The 23,694-nt window shown below is 39.3% G+C and overlaps 1 protein-coding gene across 1 annotated transcript in view; it reads left to right on the top strand.

Moving 5' to 3' along the window:
• The window catches only part of ror2 (receptor tyrosine kinase-like orphan receptor 2), a 38,512-nt gene that overhangs the window by 5,705 nt on the left and 9,113 nt on the right, over positions 1 to 23,694 (top strand). Inside the window, exons 2-6 of the mRNA XM_085414712.1 lie at positions 14,759 to 14,830; positions 19,387 to 19,674; positions 19,902 to 19,932; positions 23,007 to 23,128; positions 23,237 to 23,551. Of these exons, the coding sequence (XP_085270838.1) occupies positions 14,759 to 14,830; positions 19,387 to 19,674; positions 19,902 to 19,932; positions 23,007 to 23,128; positions 23,237 to 23,551 (828 nt within the window). The remainder of the gene's footprint in view (positions 1 to 14,758; positions 14,831 to 19,386; positions 19,675 to 19,901; positions 19,933 to 23,006; positions 23,129 to 23,236; positions 23,552 to 23,694) is intronic.

Below are 23,694 nucleotides of genomic sequence, written 5' to 3'. Positions count from 1 at the left end.
TCCCAGGATGTGTTCTTATTTTTTATGGTGCATATTTCTCTACCTTTGTAACTCTTTTTCTTTTGTGAGTTTTTAACAGAGCAAGGGATTTTCAACATAGCATTTCTGAACATATTAGTTTTCTTTAGAAAGCATACATTATTTTTCTTTGCACAATAAAAGAATTATTTAGAAAAATACAAAAAATTACCAGGGTCAATATTATTAGTCCCCTGAAAAAGTGAAACCAAGAAAAGCTCAACTTCTGCAGAAGAGACTCCTTTTAAACCAGACTGAAGTATGCTAAGGACAACCTGGAGAAACATTATGTATAAAAGCGTCTTTTGGTCACCTGAGATAAATCTAGAGTTCTTTGGCCATAGAGACGCTGCTTATGTTTGGAGAAAGAAGGGCAAGGACACAACTGAAACAACACATTCCCCAAACTGAAACGCAGCATAAAACAAAATACCGCAAAACAATCAAACAAACATAAAACCTCAAGTAGTAAACAGTAGAATTCGGTTTGAGTTGTTGCTTTGTCATCCAACATGACAATGACCCGAAATATGTTACTCCTGGTTTAAAAACAAACAAACAAACCGTTTCTGTTTGCTTGAGTCCCACTGAAAATCTGATAGGTAAAGTTAGCAGAACCTAAAAACATTAAGGAACTCATTGCTTTAAGTTTTTAAGTTGATGAACTTGTCAGTTGAAGTCAAAGGTTATCAGAACTGTAGTATTTTGATTACAATTGACTTTCGGTAAATTGAATTCAATTTTATTTAAATAGCGCCAAATCACAACAGTCGCCTCAAGGTGCTTTATATTGTAAAGTAGATGCTACAATAATACATACAGCGGGGGAAAAAAGCAAAACAATAATCATCATCTAATGAGCAAGCACTTTAGTGACAGTGGGAAGGAAAAACTTCCTTAACAAGAAGAAACAAACCTCCAGCAGAACCAGGCTCAGGGAGGGGCGGCCATCTGACACGACCAGTTGGAGTGAGAGAAGGAAGACAGGACAAAAGACATGCTGTGGAAGAGAGCCAGAAATTAATAACAAGTATGATTCAATGCAGAGAGGTCTATTAACACATAGTGAGTGAGAAAGACCGAAGAAGAAATACTCAATGCATCATGGGAATCCCCCAGCAGCTTACACCTATTGCAGCATAACTAAGGGAACACTCAGGGTCACCTGATCCAGCCCTAACTATATGCTTTAGGCTTAAAAATGTCCTTTTTTCTAATCTTTAAAGTAGAGATAGTGTCTGTCTCCCGAATCCAAACTGGAAGCTGGTTCCACAGAAGAGGGGCCTGAAAACTGAAGGCTCTCCCTCCCATTCTACTTGTAAATACTCTAGGAAGCAAGTAAGCCTCCAGTGCGAGAGTGAAGTCCTCTAATAGGGTGATATGGTACTACAAGGTCATTAAGATAAGATGGGGCCCAATTATTCAAGACCTTGTATGTGAGGAGCAGGATTTTGAATTCAGTTATGGATTTCACATGGAGCCAAAGAAGGGAAGCAAATGTAGGAGAAATATGCTCTCTCTTTCTAGTCCATGTCAGCACTCTTGCTGCAGCATTTTGGATTTACTGAAGGCTTTTCAGGGAGTTTTTAGGACATCCAGATAATAATGAATTACAGTAGTCCAGCCTAGAAGTAATAAATGCATGAGCTAGTTTTTTTTCAGCATCACTCTGAGATAGGATATTTCTAATTTTAGAGATGTTGTATAAATGGAAGACGGCAATCCTACATATTTGCTTAAAATGTGCACTGAAGGACATATCCTGGTCAAAAATGACTCCAAGATTCCTCACAGCGTTACTGGAGGCCAAGGTAATGCCATCCAGAGTAAGAATCTGGTTAGATACCATATTTGTAAGATTTTCAGGGCCGAGTACAATAACCTCTATTTTATCTGAATTTACAAGCAGAAAATCAGAGGTCATCCAGCAGTTTAACTAATTTGAGTGTGTTATCTGGCTTCATGGATGGATAAAGTTGGGTGTGAACATGTATGCTATGCCTTCTGATGATACTGCCTAAGGGAAGTCCTTAATTAACCTTAGTGTTTGAAGAGGACTCTTCATTTACATGAACAAATTGGAGTCTATTAGATAGATCTGATACAAATCACTGCAACGCACTAGCTGTAATACTTACAGCGTGATCTAATCATTCCAATAAGATATTATGGTCAACAGTATCAAACACTGCACTGAGGTCTATCAGGACAAGCACAGAGATGAGTCCACTGTCAGACCACAAGAAGATCATTTGTAACCTTCACTAAAATTGTTTCTGTGCTGTGATGAGCTCTGAAACTGACTGAAACTCTTCAAATAAGCCATTCCTCTGCAGATGATCTGTTAGCTGTTTGACAACTACTCTTTCAAGAATTTTTGAGGTGAGTAGAAGGTTGGGGATTGGCCTATAATTATCTAAGGCAGCTGGGTCTAGAGATGGCTTTTTAAGTAACGGTTTAACTACTGCCAGCGCTAAGGTCTGTGCTACATAGCTGACTATTAAAGATTGAAGCATTAATGTTAGGACTTCTTTGAGCAGTTTTGTAGGAATGGGGTCGAAAAGACACGTTGATGGTTTGCAGGAAGTGGTTACTGAAGTTAACTCTCAAAGATCAATTGGAGAAAAAGACTAAATGAATATCAATGGTACTGAAAGCAGCTGTAGAATGTTAGGTTGTTACATCTGTAAGATGAATATGAGTAATTTATTCTCTAATGGTTAAAATTTTATTTGTGAAGAAGTTCATGAAGTCATTTCTAGTTAACGTTAAAGGGATGGTTGGTTCAACAGTGCACTGACATCTTGTCCGCCTGGCTACAGTGCTGAAGAGAAACGTAGGGTCATTCTTATTTTCTTCAATCAATGATGAATACTAAGATATTCTAGCTTTACAGAGGGCTTTCTTTTAAAGCAGCAAATTATTTCTCCGGGCTAAATAATCTTCCAAATTGGTCATATGCCATTTCCTCTCCAGCTTACAAGTTATCTGCTTTAAGGTACGTGTTTGAGAATTATACCAGGGAGCCAAGTACTTGTGATTTGAGGCTCTCTTTTTCACAGGAGCTACGGTATCCAGAATCATACGCAGTGAGGAGCCGAAATTATTAACAAGATTATTATATATTAATATTAACAACTCTGCTTATACAAAAGTCATTATCATTTCTTTAGTGCAGAAGAAAAATACTAAAATATATATGTTATATTATACAGTACAGAAGACACAATGTCACACCATTAAAAAAGCAGGAATAGGACACTGGATCAAATATTGTTCCGGTTGCTGACCCCAAAAGCTGAATGGGATATTGCTGACAATGAAGTAATTTGTGGTCCAATCCTTTAAAGTCAGTTCTATGCTCTGTCTTTACTTCACGATACCACAGCATATTGTGGCAGAGCTAATGGAGGATGCTAATAACAGTTGCGAGGCTTTTCCGACTGCTACACAAACAGGTTATTTTTATATATTTACAGTCTTTCACTTAACTGCAAAATGGTCAAAGTAAGCTTACACAAGAGAAAAGGTCTAATGATGATGTTTTTTCTTTGCTCATTTACCTTCACTCTCTTGATGTTCAGAGGCCTTATGTAAGATGCTAGGAGGATGTTGGTTTGGTGTAACTGTTGTTAGTAAGCTTTTATTATACCTAAGTCTTGTTGTCAGCCTGATTAAATATAGAATGTTAACTTACTTCAGCTATTAAACTCTATTGTTGACATGGACAACTGGAAACCCAATAGCTGTCCATGTTTAAGTTATTCCTATTATTCTACTTCGATGTCCGCTTGAATTTTTCTGTTTGAGGTGCGTTAGTCCTTTATAATGTAAATTCTGCATGGAAACATGTGTGCGATCACAGAAAAAAGGGCAGGCATGTGGATGTACACATGGAGGTGCATAATTATGAGTTGATGACTAAAATTTAGGCCGTGTTAAGGTCAGTGTTCATGACCCAACAGTAAGAAAGAAAGAGGCTGGGTAAAAAGGGATCCATCGGACAGTCCTGAGTCAAAAACCACTGTTAATCAAAAAGAATCCAAAGGATTATCTCACATTTCTTAAAATAAATATCTTGATGATCCCACAGACTTGTGGGAAAATATTCTGTGGAGAGAGGGGGGGGGAAAAAGAACTTTTTGGATGGTGGAAAACTAACACAAAATTGCATAAAAAGGACATCATTATCAATCATGAATTCTCCTTTCTAGCCGAAAAATCCTGTGGTTGTCACCTTTACTATCTGTCAGGAGTCTGTAGAAAGGATGCTTCTTCTTCTTGCTGCTCTTCCAAAACATCCAGCAGATGCTTAGTAAATCATAGGTCAGAGACTGGGCCAAAGGGTTTTAAAGAAAATAGGAGAAGAGTTTTTGTTCACAACTAAATGAAATTCTGCTGCTGCTTTTCAGTTCTGCTTTACTGTTCTTCCCTCAAACTATTTGGATGGAAAGGAAAGAATGACTAATAACTGGTTTGGAGAAAGATAAACAATTGGCACATACTAGTGCTTCATGGGCATCAAAACGGCCTCTTTTCCACAGCTAACTCTGGCTTTTAAACAGAGCCAAAATGGTATGCACCTACTTATCTAAGATCCAATGAAATGGAAATAACTCGGCTCAGTCCTCATCACAACCTTCCCAGTGCCATGTATTGTCTTGTATTTGATTACCCAAATGGTAAAATAAATTAAAAAAAACTCTTTGGTGTTTTTTTTTTGTTGTTGTTGTTTTTTTCAAACGAGTTGTCTTTTGTTGTTTTAACTCAGTCATGGGGATGGAGTTACTCTTGTGTAAGCTTCAATGATGAGGGCTTGTAGGGTGGAAAGATAGCATCAGAGAAAGGGGAAATTCCAGTGCAGGCAAGTGATACCATCTGACAGTCCATGATACATTATGTGAGAGAGACTGCAACATAGTTTTTCATACATGTTTATGTGTAGATGATAAGCGTGAATGACCCTGTTAGTCACATCTGGATATAGTTTGTGCAAAAGAAGAACTTCACCACCTTTGATTTCCAGTTAGAATTTAGTCCTACAATCTCAAAAAGTGCTTACAATATACAGTTGTCTAAAAGTTTCCATCCCCTTTTCACATTTTGCACACATCTTTATTGTATAGTATACATTTTAAAATGGATTAAAAACTAGCAAATTATTCACCTGCAATAATTAACTAATATCAACAGCAAAATACCATTATAAATATATTTCAGATTTAAAAAGTAAAATATTTAATTCGCTTAAATATGTTTTGGGTGTTTGTTTTTTTTTTGCAGTTTTCTCTTATAAAGAGAGCGAACAATACACAAAGAATCACAACTGTCAACTTTAATGACAACGGAAATTAAAGTGATTTGGAAAAAATGCTTTAAAAGAACTGCCCAAATCAGTGATCAGAGATTGACCTTAAATTAGCTTCATCTACCAGTGTGTGTAGAAGTAGATGAATTAAATATAGAATCTACTAAACAAGTGGACATTAACAAACAGAAAATAATAAACAGGCTGCTATGACATAGTAGTAATCTGTCATGGTAAATAGCAACAAAACCATGAATGCACACAGTAGTGTTTTTTTTTGTTTTTTGTTTTTTTTTAATAGATGTGTCTTCTTTTGGAGCCACATAGCATCCCGACTGAGTGGCTACTTGGTATGATGCTTCAGGGTATTGTGGTGTGTTTGTCAGCCACACTAACCTTTAACTTTTATGAATTATCATAATCATCATATGTCCTTATTCTCAGTGGTGAGTTGATAAATGTTTGACAAGTGAAATGATTTGTTGTACTACCACACATTCCGGTTAGATTCGGAGTTTCCAGTCTACAGTTGGCTTAGGGGAGTAACAATTTTGGATTTCCGCTCTCATTTTTTCCCTGTCTAATTTGGCTTTTGATTTTACCCTCGCCCCCTGGCAGCTCAGCTCAGCAGTTTGGATGTTGCATGTGTGTAAATGACTTCTGAATAAAAATAGCCTTTTAATTTGGAAGGGTAAATGACCATTTCTTGCTTCCTGCTTTTAACCAGTATCAAAGTTGAACCCATTTTGTGTGCTTACCCTAATTACACAGCACTTTTGCTCCAGTTTCTACCAAAAAAAAATTAGGGAAAATGAACAAAAGATGAAACAGATCTTTCATCTCATGATAATCATTGGAAAATTCTTGATCCTGTGGTTACCTAATCTTCCATCTAGATGTATGTGATACACTTAGGTACATGTTCAAACATGTTTATCCAGTCCACACAGTATCTCTCCACACCAATCAAAGCCAAAAGACCACTGCAGAGACCCCAACTGTCAGTGGTGGCTCATTTAAACTGTAGAAATGATCTACAGACATGAGAAAAATACTTAGTCAACTTACAGTTATGGCACAACATTGATGTAAAAAAAATTAATACTACCAGAACTTTCCTGGCCCTAAACTGTAAATGTCCAGGCAAACATAATGTAAGATTTACGTTTGGTAGTTTGCTTAAGCTAGTTAAGTAGCGCTTATCTTTTTTTATATACGGCTGAACGATTTCTTGTTCTTTCCCTCCTACATAGTGGCATTATTTACCCATTCAGATCGAAAATGCAAGTAGCTGTCGGTACTTTAGCTTTCATCCTGGCAGCAGTTTAAGGTGACAGATTCTCTACAACATACATGTAGATGTCACTGAACAAGGAGCTCTGGGAGGGATGTTGCCACTTTCAGGGATTTAATTAAAGCTATCGGGGCAGAATATGGATCACAAGACCACAAAATTTATGTTTTCCCTTCGTATCTTTGTTTTTCCTCCACGGATAGATGATCCAAGTACTCTTGCCTCGAGACAGGTGAAAAAAAAAATACACTGTAGTCCTGCAGTACTACCGACTGTCCTCTAATTGCGGTCATGGTGAAGTAGTTTTGCCCACCAAGATAGCAAGCTCGTCACATGGCTGAACTTTGTCACATTTCTCAAAATACACAATGTCTAGCTCTTTGCCTTCTTGATTTATAGCGATTTAAAAACCTTTCCAAATATCCAATTTTCCTCTTTTCTTTAGTTCTATACTCTCCAACCTGTCCAGTTTTATACTTCAAAAATGTTGTTGCAGTTATGGTCTCTTAAATTTCTGTTGCACTCTCCATCCTCCTAACAATCTTGGGACCTGCTATCTATTTTTAGCTGCCTGCTACCACCTGTGGTGACCCTATAACTGCTCCTGCAAAATGTGCGTTGGGTCTGATCCCAGTCCCAATGCAAGGCTCTAGACTGGGGAACCATGACAGTATCTTCCTCATTATAGGAGATTCCCAGCATCCCTGGCTTATCGGGATGCCTCTGGTTTTGTCAGGGATAGCAGACCATGCCATCCATGAACTCCTCAGAGATTTGTGCTTCCATCTTAAGGTAAAGTAATGCTGAACTGAGGGAGAATTTTGTCTTTGGAGTTATCTATGAAGACAGCTTGTAGGAATTGAAGCACTAGGAAACAGGTCTATAGCGTGGTGGGAGCGAGAGTGCTAAATGTTTTTCGAAAAGTCCAGTCAATATGATGGTTATATTTACTCAGCCATGGATGACCTAATAACTGTGGTATACGGGTGCTTTGAATAGATACTGGATTTGTATTGTTACCAGAAATGGAAAGTTATTGGTTCACAGTGTTGGGAAGGTTACTTTTAAAATGTATTCCGTTACAGAATACAGAATACATGCCCCAAAATGTATTCTGTAACGTACTCCGTTACGTTACTCAATGAGAGTAACGTATTCTGAATACTTTGGATTACTTAATATATTATCGTGCTTTTTACAACAACGTGAATGTGCTATTGCTGTGTGATTTATTACTATTACTGAAGGTCCGCGACTCCGAACTGTAGTAAAGGGACCTCTGACTAATACGGCGGGGTCCCTGTCGGCTCGCAGCCGAAAAATAGCTTTACTTTGTTGTGTGGGTCAACTTTTCTTGCGAGAGACAGAGAGAGGCGTTGAAAGACTGCTCCAACGGAACTTATTGTTTTCGGAGGAAAACACGAACACGGTGTACAGTCGAGTCTTAATAGCTTACTTACAACTGGGCTCGTCAGGCTCTCTTCTTGGCTGCAGTGGTTATTATTATATTTACATGCTTCCAGCTCCCGTTTTTCCTCGACGACAACTCGTACCTTTCCACTCACCTTTTTCTCCCTCCTCGCGCTCACAGACACATAACGTGTATGGCAGTGCATTCTCCCTGCAACACGGACTACACTGCCCATGATGCTACATTCTTTAGAGCTATGCTTGTAGCATTCTGCCTGTTAGCTTAGCACAACAACAACAAAAAGGCGCTCTCTCACCCAGGAAACACACAGTCGCAGAAAGAGAGAGAGAGCGTCGCCCTGTAACCATGGCAACCGTAACGCTGCCGCCTGGATTCGAAAGAACGTAGCTGTCAAACAAAACCCAAACAGTCCTGACCCGCGACAAAATGAAACAGGAAAGTACCGCAGTGTAATCCATTTATTTCAACAAAGTAACTGTATTCTGAATACCACCTTTTTAAACGGTAACTGTAACGGAATACAGTTACTCATATTTTGTATTCTAAATACGTAACGGCGGTACATGTATTCCGTTACTCCCCAACACTGTTGGTTCAGTTCAGTGTGTGTAATATCTAGGAGACGGGTTCCATCAATTATCCATTTACATTATATACAACTGCTTTCATTGCCTCTGATACTTATCTAGACTCTTTCTCTTCAGTTGATCGTTAGTTAGTTAACTTCAGTAATTACTTCTTTCAAAGCATCAACATGTTTATTAGACCCCATTCTGCCAAAGAAGCTTAAAGATGACCTACCAATGATCAACCCATCTCTATTAATGGGCTATGTACCACAGGCCTTTAAGGTGGCAGTAATTAGACCATTACTTAAAAAGCCATAGATGTTCTAGCTAACTGGTGAATCTCCAACCTTCCTTTTATTTGAAAAGTTCTTGAAAGAGTAGTTTTAAACAGCTAACTTAGACTAATGGTCAAGAGTTTTGGAACGCACCAATTTTCAGTAAATCAAAGTGGCCAGGGGTCACTGACTATCTTCTATACCTTCACTCCTTTTACTCTTCCAGCTGACCAGTACGCCCTCATCTCTGGGTGTCTTAAAGAGTTGCTTCATACCTATGGAATATGTAACTGACTGAAGAGGGAGCCTCTCATTCAGAGAACCAACATTACAATGTAACCATTTTTGTTTGTTTGTTTGTTTGTTTGTTTTTTTATGTGATACATACCATGTATACATAACGTTGCTGGCTTGGGTCCTCAAAGCGTTATCCCACAATACTGACAGAATGAAGATTTCTTTCTTTTTGCATTTGCTTTAATTATAGAGTATGTGTGGTTATGTATGTAATTATAGGTAAATAATAAATGGTGTTCATTTCAGTAAATCAAAATGCTTAAATGAACACACATGAAGTTACCACTGTTGTGTCATATGTGTAAATGCATATAAGTCTTTAGCCTTGGACATGTAAAATAGGCTGAAAGCAACAAAACATAATTTTGCCTCTTGTTAATGTCCTAAACACAAATTTTATTTGTTTTCTTTTTTTCTTTTTTCTTTGTATTAGTAAGTCATTATTCTAGCCCTCCGTGATTTGCTACCATATCGTGGGGGGGTTTGGGTGTCCCAGGGATCCCAGGGGCTATGTTGTCCAGGGGCTTCTGACCCATGGTAGGGTCTCCCATGGCACACAGAACACCAAGGGTAGTTCACCCTGCCCAGGATTGCGTTACCGGGGCCCCCGCCCTGGAGCCAGGCCCGGGGAGGGGGCCAGCATCTGGTGGCTGGGCCTTAGTCCATGGGGCCTGGCCGGGCACATCCCAAAAAAGGGACATGGCCCCACCTCCTGCAGGCCCACTACCCACAGGAGGTGCCGTAGGGTTTGCGTGCATTGTGTGCTGCACACGGCCAGGAGGGGAAGCCTTGGTGAACCAATCCCCGGCTACCAAGACTAGCAATTGGAACATGGAATGTCACCTCTCTGGTGGGGAAGGAGCCTGAACTGATGCGTGAAGTTGAGAAGTACTGGCTAGATATAGTTGGGCTCACCACAGCTTGGGCTCTGGAACCAGTCTCCTGGAGAGGGGCTGGACTCTGTCTCAGTGTGGAGTTGCCCCTGGCGGTGGGCTGTAGTGGGTATCCTAGTATCCCCTCGGCTTGCTGCCTGTACATGGGGGTTTCTCCCAGTGGACAAGAGGGTTTGTTCCCTGTGCCTTCGGGTCGGGGACTTGGTCCTGACTGTCGTCTGCGCTTTTGTGCCACTCGGCGCATAAGTGATGACGACAGGGCGCCACTCTTCTTGGAGCCCAGCCTTCTTGGGGTCCCTTGGTGGGGTGCTGGTGGGTGCTCCGCCTGGGGACTCTGTTATCCTACTGGGAGACTTCAATGCTCATGTATGCAATGGCAATGAGACCTGGAGTGGCGTGACTGAGAGGAATGGCCTCCTGGATCTGAACCCAAACAGTGTTTTGTTGTTGGACTTCTGCGCAAACCGTAATTTGGTATAACGAACACCATGTTTGAACATAAGTGTCCATAAGCGCACGTGGCACCAGGACATGCTAGGCCGCAGGTCAATGATAGATTTTGTAATCGTATTACCAGACCTGCGGAGTATGTAAAAGCGGGCAGATCCAAGTCATGCTGGAGAGATTATATCTCTTGGCTGGCCTGGGAACGCCTTGGTGTTCCCCCGGACAAGCTGGAAGAGGTGGCAGGGGACAGAGAGGTCTGGTCTTCTCTGCTTAGGCCGCTGCCCCCTGTGACCCGGCCACTGATAAGTAGAAGAAGATGAATGGATGGATGGATAGTATATTAGTATTAATGGTGTATTTTATAAGCATTTCAAACTCTAGTAGATGGAAAACTTTTAAGATTGGGTAGCGTGAGTGAGGTAGTAAAAAGAGTGCATTTACAGAGGTTAGTTTGTAGCACATGTTGAAAAAGAAGAAAGAAACTATACAAAGTAGTATCTTTGAGGCTTCTGTATAATTACTTTGGTCAAAATAGTAAATGGACTGATATTCAAACAGTTTTTTTTTTTGTTTATTTTGTATTTTTTTACCTTTTGAAATGCTAAACCTTAGTAAATATATCACAGACAGTTTGGCGTTTATTAGTGCCTATGGACCCTTTGATTAGTGGATGTCATGCACCTTCTCCTTAGTCACTGTACATCATGTATATAAAATCATGTAACCAGACTTGGTTCCAGTTCTCTTTGCGGTAAAGTACTGCTTCATGTTTCTGTTACAATGCACAGCGGTGTTTTGTGTAGTCTTTTTTTTTTTTTTTAAATAAATTTTTTATGTAAAAGCTTGTATTTTATATTACAACCTTCACATACTTTAAAAAGAGTTTGCATTGGATAATCACCTGCTAATTATATTCACAGCTCATAGCTGATGGACTATTCACCTGTCCCTCATCTACCTTTCTGCTCAGTGTGTAAGATGTTTACCCACTCCTCGGCCTCCATTAATAATAGTGATACCTGGATGTCCTCTAATTTATTGCTTTTAAAGTCGAATAAAACTGGGGTTATTGCACTTGGCCCTTAGAAACGTGGTGTCTAACCAGATATGTACTTTAGATTGGCCTCCAGTCACATTGCAGAACCTTTGAGTCATTTTCTCAAATATGCAGGACTGCTTTGCTTCATTTTGTGCAATATCCTTAAAATTAGAAACATTCTGTCTCTGAGTGATGCTGAAAAACTGGTTAATCTATTCATTACTTCTAGGCTGGATTATTGTTATTGATTATTATCAGGTTGTCCTAAAAACTGCTTGAAAAGCCTACAGTTGATCCAAAATGCTGCAGCCAGTGTACTGCATGGGACTAAAAAGAGCATATTTCTCCTGTCTTGGCTTCTCTATATTGACTCCCTGTTAAATCCATGATCGAATTTAAAATCCTGCTCTTCACATTCAAGGTTTTGAAAAATCAGGCCCCAGCTTATCTTAAAGACGTCATATTTCTGTATGACACCAATAGAGCACTTCACTCTCAGACTGCTGGTTTACTTGTAGTTCCTGGGAAATTTAAAAGTGGAATGGAGTTTTCAGGCCCCTCTTCTGTGGAACCAGCTCTCACTTTGAATTTGGTAAACAGACACCCTTTCTACTTTTAAAGTTAAGGCTAAAACTTTCCTTCTTGACAATGATTATAGACAGAGCATAGTGTTTCTTCTGATTGTCAATGTTTTCTCCGTTTTTTTTTTTTTTTTATTCCTTTTTTTTCCTGTAGGGTATTGTAGGGTCTTTACCTTATACTAGAAAGTGCCTTGAGGTAATTATTGTTGTGGTTTGGTGTTATGTAAATTGAATAGTGCTGTCAGCACTAATCTTGTTAAAATAACGTTAAAGCTATTACCGCATTAACGCTGCAAATCTCCGTTAGTGAGTTAACGTAGATGGATGCTGGGTGAATGGAATGGGCTGGGCTAGAGCCGGGGTGTTGCTCATGCTGCTTTTGCCCTCCCCTAATGGCAGGGTCACCGGGAACGAATGGGGTTGTGCCTCGCAGCCATGGTTGTGCCAAATGATGTCCTTCCTGGGCTCTTATTAGCTGTCTCTTGGCTCTTTGCAGTGCTTTGGACTGTTCTTCCTGGCTGTTTGTGCTTCCGGGGTGAGTCTTCGATGAGCTGTCTGGCCTCTGTTAGATCTTGGTGAGGGTGTTTTGGGTTTGATCTTGATCGTCAATGTGGGTCGCAAGGCCTGAGGTCTCTAGGTTTTTGTGGCTGTCTGTCACAACCATAGGTTTTAGTGTTCTGTCTTTGGTGATTTGGGTGGCCGTGATGGGAATGGAGACATTCTCACCATGTGAATCACCATACTGACTGCTGTTGTTTCCTCTCTGTCCTTGGGTGTGTGTTTATTTATTTATTTTTATTTAGGTGACATTATCACTTCTAGACAACTTCATCAGGTGGTGACAAGATGACACCATACTAGCTGATCAACAGATCTCAGTAGCTCTCTGGAATGTGTATTAATTAAACAAAAATATGTATTGTTGCATTTTCAGTATGCTCCTTGTGGCTTTGCAGAACTCCTTCAACCACAAGCATTCTTTGTGAGAATGAAGACAGTGATTAGATTTCAAATCATGATTTCCTCCTTTGATTCTGTGGTTCTTTACCTCTCCTTACTAAATTTGAGATTTTATTCAACTAGCAACATCTCTCTGAAGTAGCTCTGCTTTCAGTACATTTTTGTAGAACTCCAGCCTGCTCTCTGAAAATATCAGAAATCTCAGAGAATAAGAGTGTAGGGCATAAAAAAGGCATAAAAGTGTAGATGAGTGTAGGATGAATAATAACAAAGACAAGGGTCAATACACTATGCTACAGGAGGAGATCAGCACACACATTTTCAGCAAGATAGCCAGGAGAGGGAAGGAAAGTGTTGTGGTGTGCCAGACAGCCCTCAGTCAAAACCCCAGCACATAGAGCCGTAGCCTGGCCTCTTAGCGCTCAAAGGGCCTTTTCATGACAGAGGCAGCAAGCTCTTGGAATGCAGCAGCCAGCAGCCCTATTCAGCTGCGCATGGAAAAGCATCCCATTGCCCCAAGTCCCTCATTTTCCAAGGCATTTGATACATGTAATCAATCACAGCTGCTGCCTGGTTTGACCAGGCCTTAGGAAGTTTAACTCAGTTTTTGGTTTTCTTGGTTTTTACTATAGTGCAGCATAAACATTAGTTTATTAGAGTCCTTAATACTACTCTGAACACAATTATAAAGACCTTTGACAGCACTTATTAAACCTGACTGTATCCCCATTAAGTGGATCCTAGAGGTTTGCATGATGATGGTTTTGTCTTCTTAGGCTTTGTCTTTCATTCTTGTAGTGGATGATGTAAAATGTAAATTGAGGACTGAATGTGATTTAACAGAAATGGCATTTCTCATTTGACACAAATGTGCAGGAATAAAAAATAAAAATTGCAACATTGTACTAGCTTTGCTGTGAAGGTTATCAGTCATCCAGATCATGGTAGTCCAAGGAACCTGGAAATAAAGTGACTGGATTTTTATTTATTTTTTTAATTATCGAAGATGTTTCAACTCTCATCCAGCCTGTAGTGGTAATGGCTCACACCTGTTTTCACACCTTGACTTATGTGATGAAGCACATGATTAATAGTGGGTCAACGAACCTCTTATAGCTGATTATTATTATTTATTTTATTTTTATAAATGGTTGAACAGACATAGCACATATTTGTTGGTTTGTCACTCTATCTTGGTATACCATGAAAAATATATCCACATTTATCAAGGCACGTCTTACCTTTAACAATGATATGCCTACCTCCTCAAGCATATTTTTGCATGGGCTACATGTTGTGGAGGGGTTTTTCTTTGCCAAAAAGACAGTTTTGCAGGCATCCACTTTAGTTTAGTTTGCAGAGGGCCTCCTTCATTTACATCAAATGAAAATTCCGCATTTAAAATTCTGGGAGGCACTTTTACATTCTCACTACTTGGGACAAAGCAGAATTTTAAGCACCACCTTAAGATAAGATAAGATATACCTTTATTAGTCCCACGAGGGGGAAATTTCAAGGATAGAATGCAAAATTTTAGTCTGTATTTTTAAGTCTTTGCAACATCTTGGAACCTCCACCAGTTTGCATGGTCTTGTTTTTATTTTAGGTTTCACTTGAACTCATTCCCTCAAATTCTGTCCTCCAGATAATCCGGGCCTCTCAGTAGGCATAGGTGGTGTGGCTGAAGCTCAGAGTGGAGCTGCGCCAACAGTCGAAGGTGAGATTGAAATTCCTTTTGTTTTCTGATGCTGTTTGTGTCAGTTATGTACACACCTAAAGCTCAATTACTATTGGACTATTTGTATAATCCATATCAAAAATGACTTGTATTTTGCTGTTTGCTGTTGCTATGCACTTCTTTCTGTTGTGATTTTCACAGTGATTTAGCCAATTTAAAAGAGAGCCACATTCAAGAGACAGAGAAAACTCTGACTTTAAGCTTGACATAGCTCACCAAGCCATAATCTCACTTTATAATTTCACCCAATGACTTGGTTTCATCCTACTGACCTCTGTCATCACATCAAAATGTCACATTTGGACTTTTTGAGCTTGTCTATTGACTAAAATCAAATGCTGTGGTCACGAGCTACATCTGACAATGTAGATTATATCTGGAGAGCTACTTAGAAGTAGTGACTAGACAGATAAACTGTTAATCAAGGAAGGACCCATTGGTCTGTATGCTAAAAACTAGTTGGGAATATTGCAAGTAGTGTCAGTACTTTAAGGGAAAGATTCAACACTGATGCAGAAAGACTGAGTAGAGTGTTTCCATTCCTAATTAGAATATATACAGCATTGTCTTGTGACCCATAGGCCCCGAGCTCACCCAAACTCTGAGTAAAGCACATGGCAGATTTAAATAATTTTGATCTGCTGACTCCCATCAGCAGATCAAAACATTATAATTCACAATTTCTGTTGCTGTCTCAGTATCTTTGATTTAGGAATAGCTCCTCTGTGCAGTTATCAGCTGCATTCCTTGAGTAGTTGTTTCTGGGACAAACAAGCTATTGCTCTTAGTGGGCCAGGCTTTTGAAACTTGCAGGAAAGTCTGTTTTGTTAGAAAGCTGCTTTTCATTACTTCTGTCTCGCAGGGATAAGCCTAATCAATCAAGTACTTGAGCTTTGATATTTGATACCTTACTAGTCCCAAAGTAGTTTGGACTTCAGCCAAGAATGATGATGGCCCTGTGGATCACTGAGTGTTGGCCGGCAGGCATTCTGCCCCAACCTGTGCTGGACTACATTACATTCTGTAAGTGACTGATAAGAGAATTAAAAATGTTGCTTCACAATAAAGTTATGCGGCAACACTCTTGAACCGGAATCTTAGTTGTGGCCTTAACTTTTTCATTTTTCGTGTTGTGAATTGCAGCAGAGTTGTGTATTTTTGACAGATTATCATTTGTCAAAATAAAGAATAAATTAGCCTAAAAAGCCGGCGATGCCCTTACACTATGCAGCGGTTAGCTTCTGAGTGTTGGACCAAGACTGTCATAGTGCAGGGACCTCTGGTCACACCACAACTTCAAGCCAGGCAGTCACTGGAGTAGCAGCCAGGACTGCATGGAAATGATAAAGAACTGTGAGGTTGTGACTGACCCATACAAGGGAGTGTGGGGTTTTGTTTTTTAGGGGGCGTGGGAGGCAACTGTGCAGTTCATTGTTTGTTTTGACTCCTGTAATCACTAATGCCTTTTTTCTCCTTTCCTAACTGCGCTGCCCTTACACACTTATTTTCATAACAGAAAAATTAACAATTTGTGGTTAAAGAGCTTTATGATAACATTACTCTTCTGTAGCCTGTGAGTAGAAGTGCTGTGTCAGGATGGGAAATAGGCCACAGATCTGTTTTTCCACTGCATGAACTCCAGAATCTGTCTGCTGCTCATAAAGCAGAAGTACCAATAGCCATAATCTTAGTGTGTATTTATCATTATCTCTGCACCTATTCCTTTTTATTCCCTTTCTTTACGTGTGTTAAAAAATATTTTGGTAAAAGTCCTGAATCAACTTATTTATTCAAGTAGAACTGAAAAAGTTCAGGCTCTGAAATGTGATACAGACTGTAAAAAGTAGGTCAAAATGTTATGACAAAAAAACAAATAAACAAATGTTATTGGAATCTAAATTCTAACTTTAATGAATTTTCTAAGATTGAATTGATTATGTAGGACACAGTGAAAATAAAAAATAAAAAAAAAGAACTATTGTTGTGTATATTTTTGGCTGATGACTTTGCCTCCACATCTAAACAGAAAAATCAGTACAGTCGGGTGTTTTTAAAAAAGTGGGGCGCAGCAGGTGGGGGACAGTAAGATCAGTTGTTGTTGTTATGTGTTTTTATAAGCAAATAACTGAGGTATTGTACAACAATTCACAGTTCCTAGAGTGAAGACTGTCATGCAAAACTATCACGTTTAGTAAATATCCTCAGTCCAGATTTATCCAGGGAATCAAACTATTTTTAGTGTACTGAAAGGAGCTTGATATACCGTGCAATTATGGTAATTTTGAAAGTTGCTGTTTGTGAGGCTGTTCACATGGATTGGGTTTCTGTTTTGTCCCACCCATTATTCCAGTGAAATTGGGCTAAATAACAAAAACACTCATAAAATACAGTTTAACATCTTCCAAAATTAAGCTTAATTCTATCATGAGTGGGTGTGTGGCAGACGAGATGTGGATCCAAGTGCAAGACTCGAGAAACGGGAACTGACTCAGAAAAGAAGCTTTAAAGCTAAAATCAAAGAATTAAAAAACAAAACAAACAAACAAACAAAAGACCTAGCAGGGCTGGAGCAAGGGATCATAATACAAGGAATCATCAGGGAACCCATGAACTAACGGACACACAACCACAAGGGGCGATGCGACAAGGGGCGATGCGACAAGGGGCAAGCGGAGAATCGGACAATAATTACAAAAGATAATGAGCCTAGGGAGAAACACACTGAGAACAAATCAGGGATACAAAAACAAAAGGGAAATGACTCTCAGTACACAAGACAAAAGACTTTCAAAGTAAAACAACAAGTAATTAAGAAGTTAAAACCTAACACAGACGGAGATTTAACCTACAAACTTGATATAATGGGATATCAAGGAAAACTCAGAAGTTAGGGTTTACTTTGCTAGTCTCGTAGTGGGTTACTATGAGCAAAACAGACAACAAGAACTAAGGCTACCATGATACCAAGTGAGTAGAGACAAAGTATAAACAATAAACTAAGAACCATACTTTAGTTATTTACTTTTTTTCTTTTTTGAAAAATTGTGTACATGGTTCATTAATACTGGACTGTAGATTGGAGGAAGGTGCTGTGAACAGATGAGTCCAAATTTAAACTCTTTGGTCAGCATTGTCATGTTTATGTCCGCAGTAAACCTAGAGACTGTTTTGATTATAGATGTCCTGCACCCACAGTGAAACACAGTGGAGATTCAAATGTGGAATTATTTTTTAAAAATTATTATTAGGTATGCACACAGGTGTACACACGGGTATTCACAGACGCGGACTACAGCTTTCTTGGCTGCTGCCTCAAAGCACATTGTGCGCTGTCTACCTTACGTGCTGCACAATATCGTTTATTATTTAGTATCTACTGATATCTACTGCTAGCTAGTTTATTGTGATGGTGCCGTGTTTTTTTTATTATGTTGCTCTTTGTTGTTTGTTTTCTCTTCTGTTTTTTTTTCTCCATACAGGTGACCCAGGTGTTTTGTTTTTTTTGTTTGTTTTTTTTTTCTTTCTTCCCCCCCTTCTCACTGTCTCTTCTCCCCTCTGGTTTTCTTTCTCTCCCTCTCTTTCTTTCATTCTTTCTCCCTGTCCTATCCCCCAGTCATGTCTGTCCCGTTTGTAGCAACTGAAAATAAAATAAATTCATAATTATAATAAAGGTCAATCAAATGGACCAATATGGCAAGGCCATGATGATCCACTTGGTAAAATAAATCCGCTTGGCATCTTTCTTGGCCTTAAGACAACAATTCTGATGGCTAAAGATCCAAACAGGACACACACACAAAAAAAAAAAATTATTATTAGTCCTTTATTTATCCAGGTAAAAATCTCACTAACATTCAAATTTCATTTCAAAGAGACTTTAAGACCTGGAAATGGAGTTCCAGTTCTGTAAACTCCATGGGCAAATGAATGAAAATTGATGGTATCACGAACAAGATGGTCTACCACAATATCTTAGTGCTTCATCATCCCTTCTACACTGAAATTGATTGGTCATGGGTTTATATACCATGAAGACAATTACCCCAAGTATGGTCCAAAGCTTTGCAGAGCTTTGAAACGAACAAAATTTTTATGGAATAATAAACCATCACAGATAAGTCCATCAATCCAGATCAAAACTTCTAGACACAAATATGCTTAAACACCTTCAAAACGACTAAAGCCCCAACTTACAACTTGTCCAATACAAAATTCTCCATAGAACCACACTAGAAAGGACAAAGGATGTTCCAACATCTTCCTATACTCTTGTCTCACACCCTCTAGCTGGAGCAGTAATACTATGATTATGTGATGGTTCAAGGGTTGATCAGGCTGCATCCCAGTTTGCTGCTGGTTCAGGGGAGCCGTCTGCTTGTGTGCTCACAATTATTAAAATAGGTTTCACTGCAAAGAATAAAAGCAGAGACACACTGTACCAATTAACAATCAAATGCAACAAACTTGATGCTCCAGATGTTTTATTAGACAGAATGCTACTATCAGGCTTAAAACCAATGTTTTACTTCTTCAAGGATATTTTTTGGAGTTCCAGAAGCCAGTCAACAACATCACGCTCTTTCAGGGGCAGACAGCCACCCTTCATTGCAAAGTGGCAGGAAATCCTCGGCCGTCTATCCGCTGGCTGAAGAATGATGCCCCTGTAGTACAGGAACAGGGACGCCTAACCATCCGCAAGACAGAGGCAGGCTCAAAGCTCCGCATCCAGGACCTGGACACAACAGATACGGGCTATTATCAGTGTGTTGCATCGAACTCAGTCAAAGTCATTTCTGCCACAGGTGTTCTTTATGTCAAACTAGGTAAGACTGAAGTTTATTTGTACTATAACTTTTAATTTTAAGGCTTAACTGTATGGGTTAAATAATTAATATTAAGTGTTTATTTATACAACTTCTGTTTACACACGTCTCAGTGAGGTCAGTGGCTTGTGCAGGAAGCTTTTACTAATCATAAAAACTGCAATGTTTCTGACTGTAGAGCCAGTCACTCCTTATTTTCATGTACTTGTTTTCTTTCTGATTTACAGGACAGATGCCCACACAAGGCCCAACTGAACCGTAAGTAGCCATCTTCTTGTTAATAGTGTGTTATGTGTGTTTGTCTGTTTGTGTTTATATGTTTGTAAGTATTTTTAATCAAGGATTTTTATTTTTTTAACAGTTTTTGCTTGTTTTATTTTTTGTCTTGTTTTGGGGTTGGGGGTTGTTGTTGTTGGGGTTTTTTGGGTTGTTTTTTTTTTTTTTTAGAAATTAGCGAATTTTAAGTGTCAACCTATAGCACACAGATTGTGGCTATAAGATGTTAGTGCCTTTATGTGTTTGTACAGTTGCTGATGGACATTAGCAACTGTGGCCAGATGGTATCAGTTTATTTGTCCTTCAGGAACTCCCTGCATACTTTTGTAAAATTTAATGGAAATTGAAATTAGTTTTAGCAGTCTCCCTCAAGCAATGCTAAGATTGTTAGTGCTTGTATTAAGACCAAGATTGTTGTCTCTTACTGATAAATTCCTAAACTGCAGTGAAAAAATGCACAAGAAAAATTGACAGTACTGACCAAGCCAATAACAGTAGCCACATGCGGCATTGACTGGACATGTAGTTACATTGTTTTGATGGGTTTGCGGGTTTGTGGGCTTGCAGTTATGACATAGCTACATTGCAGATTTCCCTTTGAAGCATAGATCCCCAGTAATGTCTGATTTAGACTTCTGCAGCTGTAAGTGGACGCCGTTGTTGCTGGCATTTGTGCTTGCACTAGTTTAAAAACCTCACCTTTGCTCCTCCAGAGATGGCTTTTGTCATTGCAGCCAAATAGCTCAATGTTGGTCTCATCTGATCATGAAACCTTTCTCCAGAAGGCATTTGGCTTCTTCTGGGTAGATTCAAATTTCAGTTAAGGTTAAAGGTGTCCATTTTGGAGCAGGGACTTCTTTCATGGTCAGTACACTCTCACTCCATGGTGATGTAAAACTCACTTCACTGTGGAGAGTGACAGTAGTATTCCAGCAATTTTCAGTTCATGTTAGGTGTGAGCCTTGCTTGTAAACATCCCTACCAATTTCCTCTATCCTGAGTGTGACCGTTTGGATCTTGTTTCAGACCATGGCAATGTGGTGACACATCTGAATAACTTGGGCACAATTGTTTGAACTGCTGGTCTCAGAATCTGCAGTGGTTTAAACTTGTGTGAAACTTCCAACTTGTATAAATCTACAATTCTCCTTCTTAGATCATCACTGAGTTCCTTGGACTTTGTGAGTAGTGGTCAATCCAATGAGTGCTTTCAAACTGCTGGCAAAAAGAAACTAGTAGTTAATAATTATCATTAACAAGATGTTAACAAGATGTTAGTACACCTTGGTCTTGATAAGTTAAAAGAACCTGTACAACCTCTAGCACCACTTAATAAAATATATAAAATGTATGCATATATTTGAGTATATATGCATACTTACAATATTAGAGAAAAGTTGATTAAAAATGGATGCCGTACAAGCATCACACCCTAAAAGAACATTTCAAAGAATTCAAAGCCCAAAATTAGCATGAGATGAGTGTAGTGTATATAAATCTTTTGCCCCAAGTGCATTTACCTTAAATACAGCTTTCTCTGTCTACTTTGTCAACTGTGTTGCATTAAACTTTTGTGTCATAAATCTTTGTAATGTTAGGTGACCTGAAATTACTGTTTCGGAAAGTCTTATATAAGGAGGTTGAATAGCCCAAAGTATGAACGGTAAATTAATAGTGGTGGAAGCCACTGACCTCTTTTGCTGCTCCTTTCTGTTTTTCACTAGTTTCTGCATTTGGCTAGGGCTAGTGTCACTGCTGCTATCATCAGCATCTTTGGACCCTAAAGATGTTTTACAGGTAGCCCATCTTCTTCATGATGGCAGAACAAACAGGATGAGCACTGCCAGAACCCTTCAAATTGACATCCACTAGGCACTGGTGTGAAAGTCTCTGGCTAAACAATAACATACAGACTTCATCGGGCTAGCCTAAGGGACCGACATCATCTAGTCGGCTCTGTGCTCATTAACTAGCACTGAAATGGTTTTCCAACAGTCTTGAAGAAGTTCCCAGAGATGCTGAGCACTTGTTGGCCCTTTCGCCTTCACTCTGCGGTCAATTTCATCCCAAACCATCCTGATTGGGTTTAGGCCAGGTGTCTGTGGAGGCCAGCCCATCTGGCACAGCACTCCAACACTCTCTTTCTTGGTCAAATAGCCCTTACACAGGCTGGAAGTGTGTCTGGGGTCATTGTCCTGTTGAAAAATAAATGATTGTTCAACTAAGCACAAACCAGATGAGATGGCGTGTTGCTGCAGGATGCTGTGGTAGCCATGCTGGCTCAGTGTGCCATCAATTTTGAATAAATCCTCAACAGTGTCACTAGCAAAGCACCTCCTCCTCCATGCTTCATGGTGCGAACCATGCACGAGAGGCCATCCGTTCACCTTTTCAGTCGCACAAAGATACAGCGGGTGGAACCAAAGATCTCAAATTTGGACTCATCAGACCAAAACACAGATTTCAAAGATTTCCACTGGTCTAATTTCTAATCTCACATCTGTGAAGTGAGAACATTTCATCGAATACATCATCAAAAAAACAAAGGGGGACTACTTTGAGGAATCTAAAATATAATACACATTTAGAATTATTCATCAATTTTTTTCTTTGCTACATAATTCCATTGATCATGCTTCATATATTTGATGTCTTCAGTAAGTATCTACAATGTAGAAAGTAGTGAAAATAAAGAAAAAACATTAAACGAGAAGGTTTGTCCAAACATTTTCCTGGTTAATTACAGGAATCTAAATTATACTGAATTTCTGGGTAACGTTTAAGAGTTTACAAAAATTGTATAATATATCAGCTGACATTCATGCTTGATATGGATTATTTAAATATGCTTATTACAGAAGATCAGTATGCATGTGTAATGTGCAGCTTACATTGCAACAGACTACGTATATTTCTGAAGCAACAGGTTACATCTACAAACAGCAAAGATGTGCAGAGCGTATAAAGGCCAGACATCATATTACATCACATTTTCTCCTGAAGTCATTTAAAGAATTTAAACCTGTTTTTTTTTTTTGTTGTTTTTTTCTCTTTAGGTCACGTGAAAAACATTTTTGCCAGCCATATCGTGGCATTGCCTGTGCTCGATTCATCGGTAACCGCAGTATCTATGTCGAGTCTCTGCAGAAGCAAGGGGAGAATGAAAACCGCATTACAGGTGAGGAAATTAGGCATCCTTCATGGTTGATATATTCCTTAATTCTAAACTTTAACAATATCTGAAATTTCCAAGCAAACAGTTACAACTTTTTCCACTTTTTTTAAGCTGCCCTCACTATGATTGGAACATCCACCCACCTGTCTGATCAGTGCTCTGAGTTCGCCATCCCATCCTTCTGCTACTATGTCTTCCCTCTGTGTGATGAGCAATCTCGGGGCCCTCGGCGCCGTCAACTCTGTAGAGATGAGTGCGAGGCTCTGGAGAATGACCTTTGTCTTGCTGAGTACACCATTGCCAGATCGAATCCTATGTTACTCATGCAGCTTGAGCTCCCAAGCTGTCACTTGCTGCCACAGCCAGGAACACCTGCTGCAGCTTCCTGTATGAGGATAGGAATACCACCAGAAAAATTGGGTTCATGTAGGTGGATGAATGCACACACAAAAATGTATAAAAATACCCCAGTTATGAAACAAATGTGCAAGCATACACCCCATTACTGCATACTATATTCAGTTAGGGTCATAAATATTTAGATACTGACATTATTTTTCTAAATATTC

Source organism: Rhamphochromis longiceps, linkage group LG7 (assembly GCF_057381845.1).
Source record: "Rhamphochromis longiceps isolate RC_006_pf linkage group LG7, R_longiceps_female_GT1.1, whole genome shotgun sequence".
NCBI lineage: Eukaryota > Metazoa > Chordata > Actinopteri > Cichliformes > Cichlidae > Rhamphochromis > Rhamphochromis longiceps.
The sequence above is the reverse complement of the archived record's forward strand: the minus strand, read 5'-3'. Positions and strand labels throughout refer to the sequence as shown.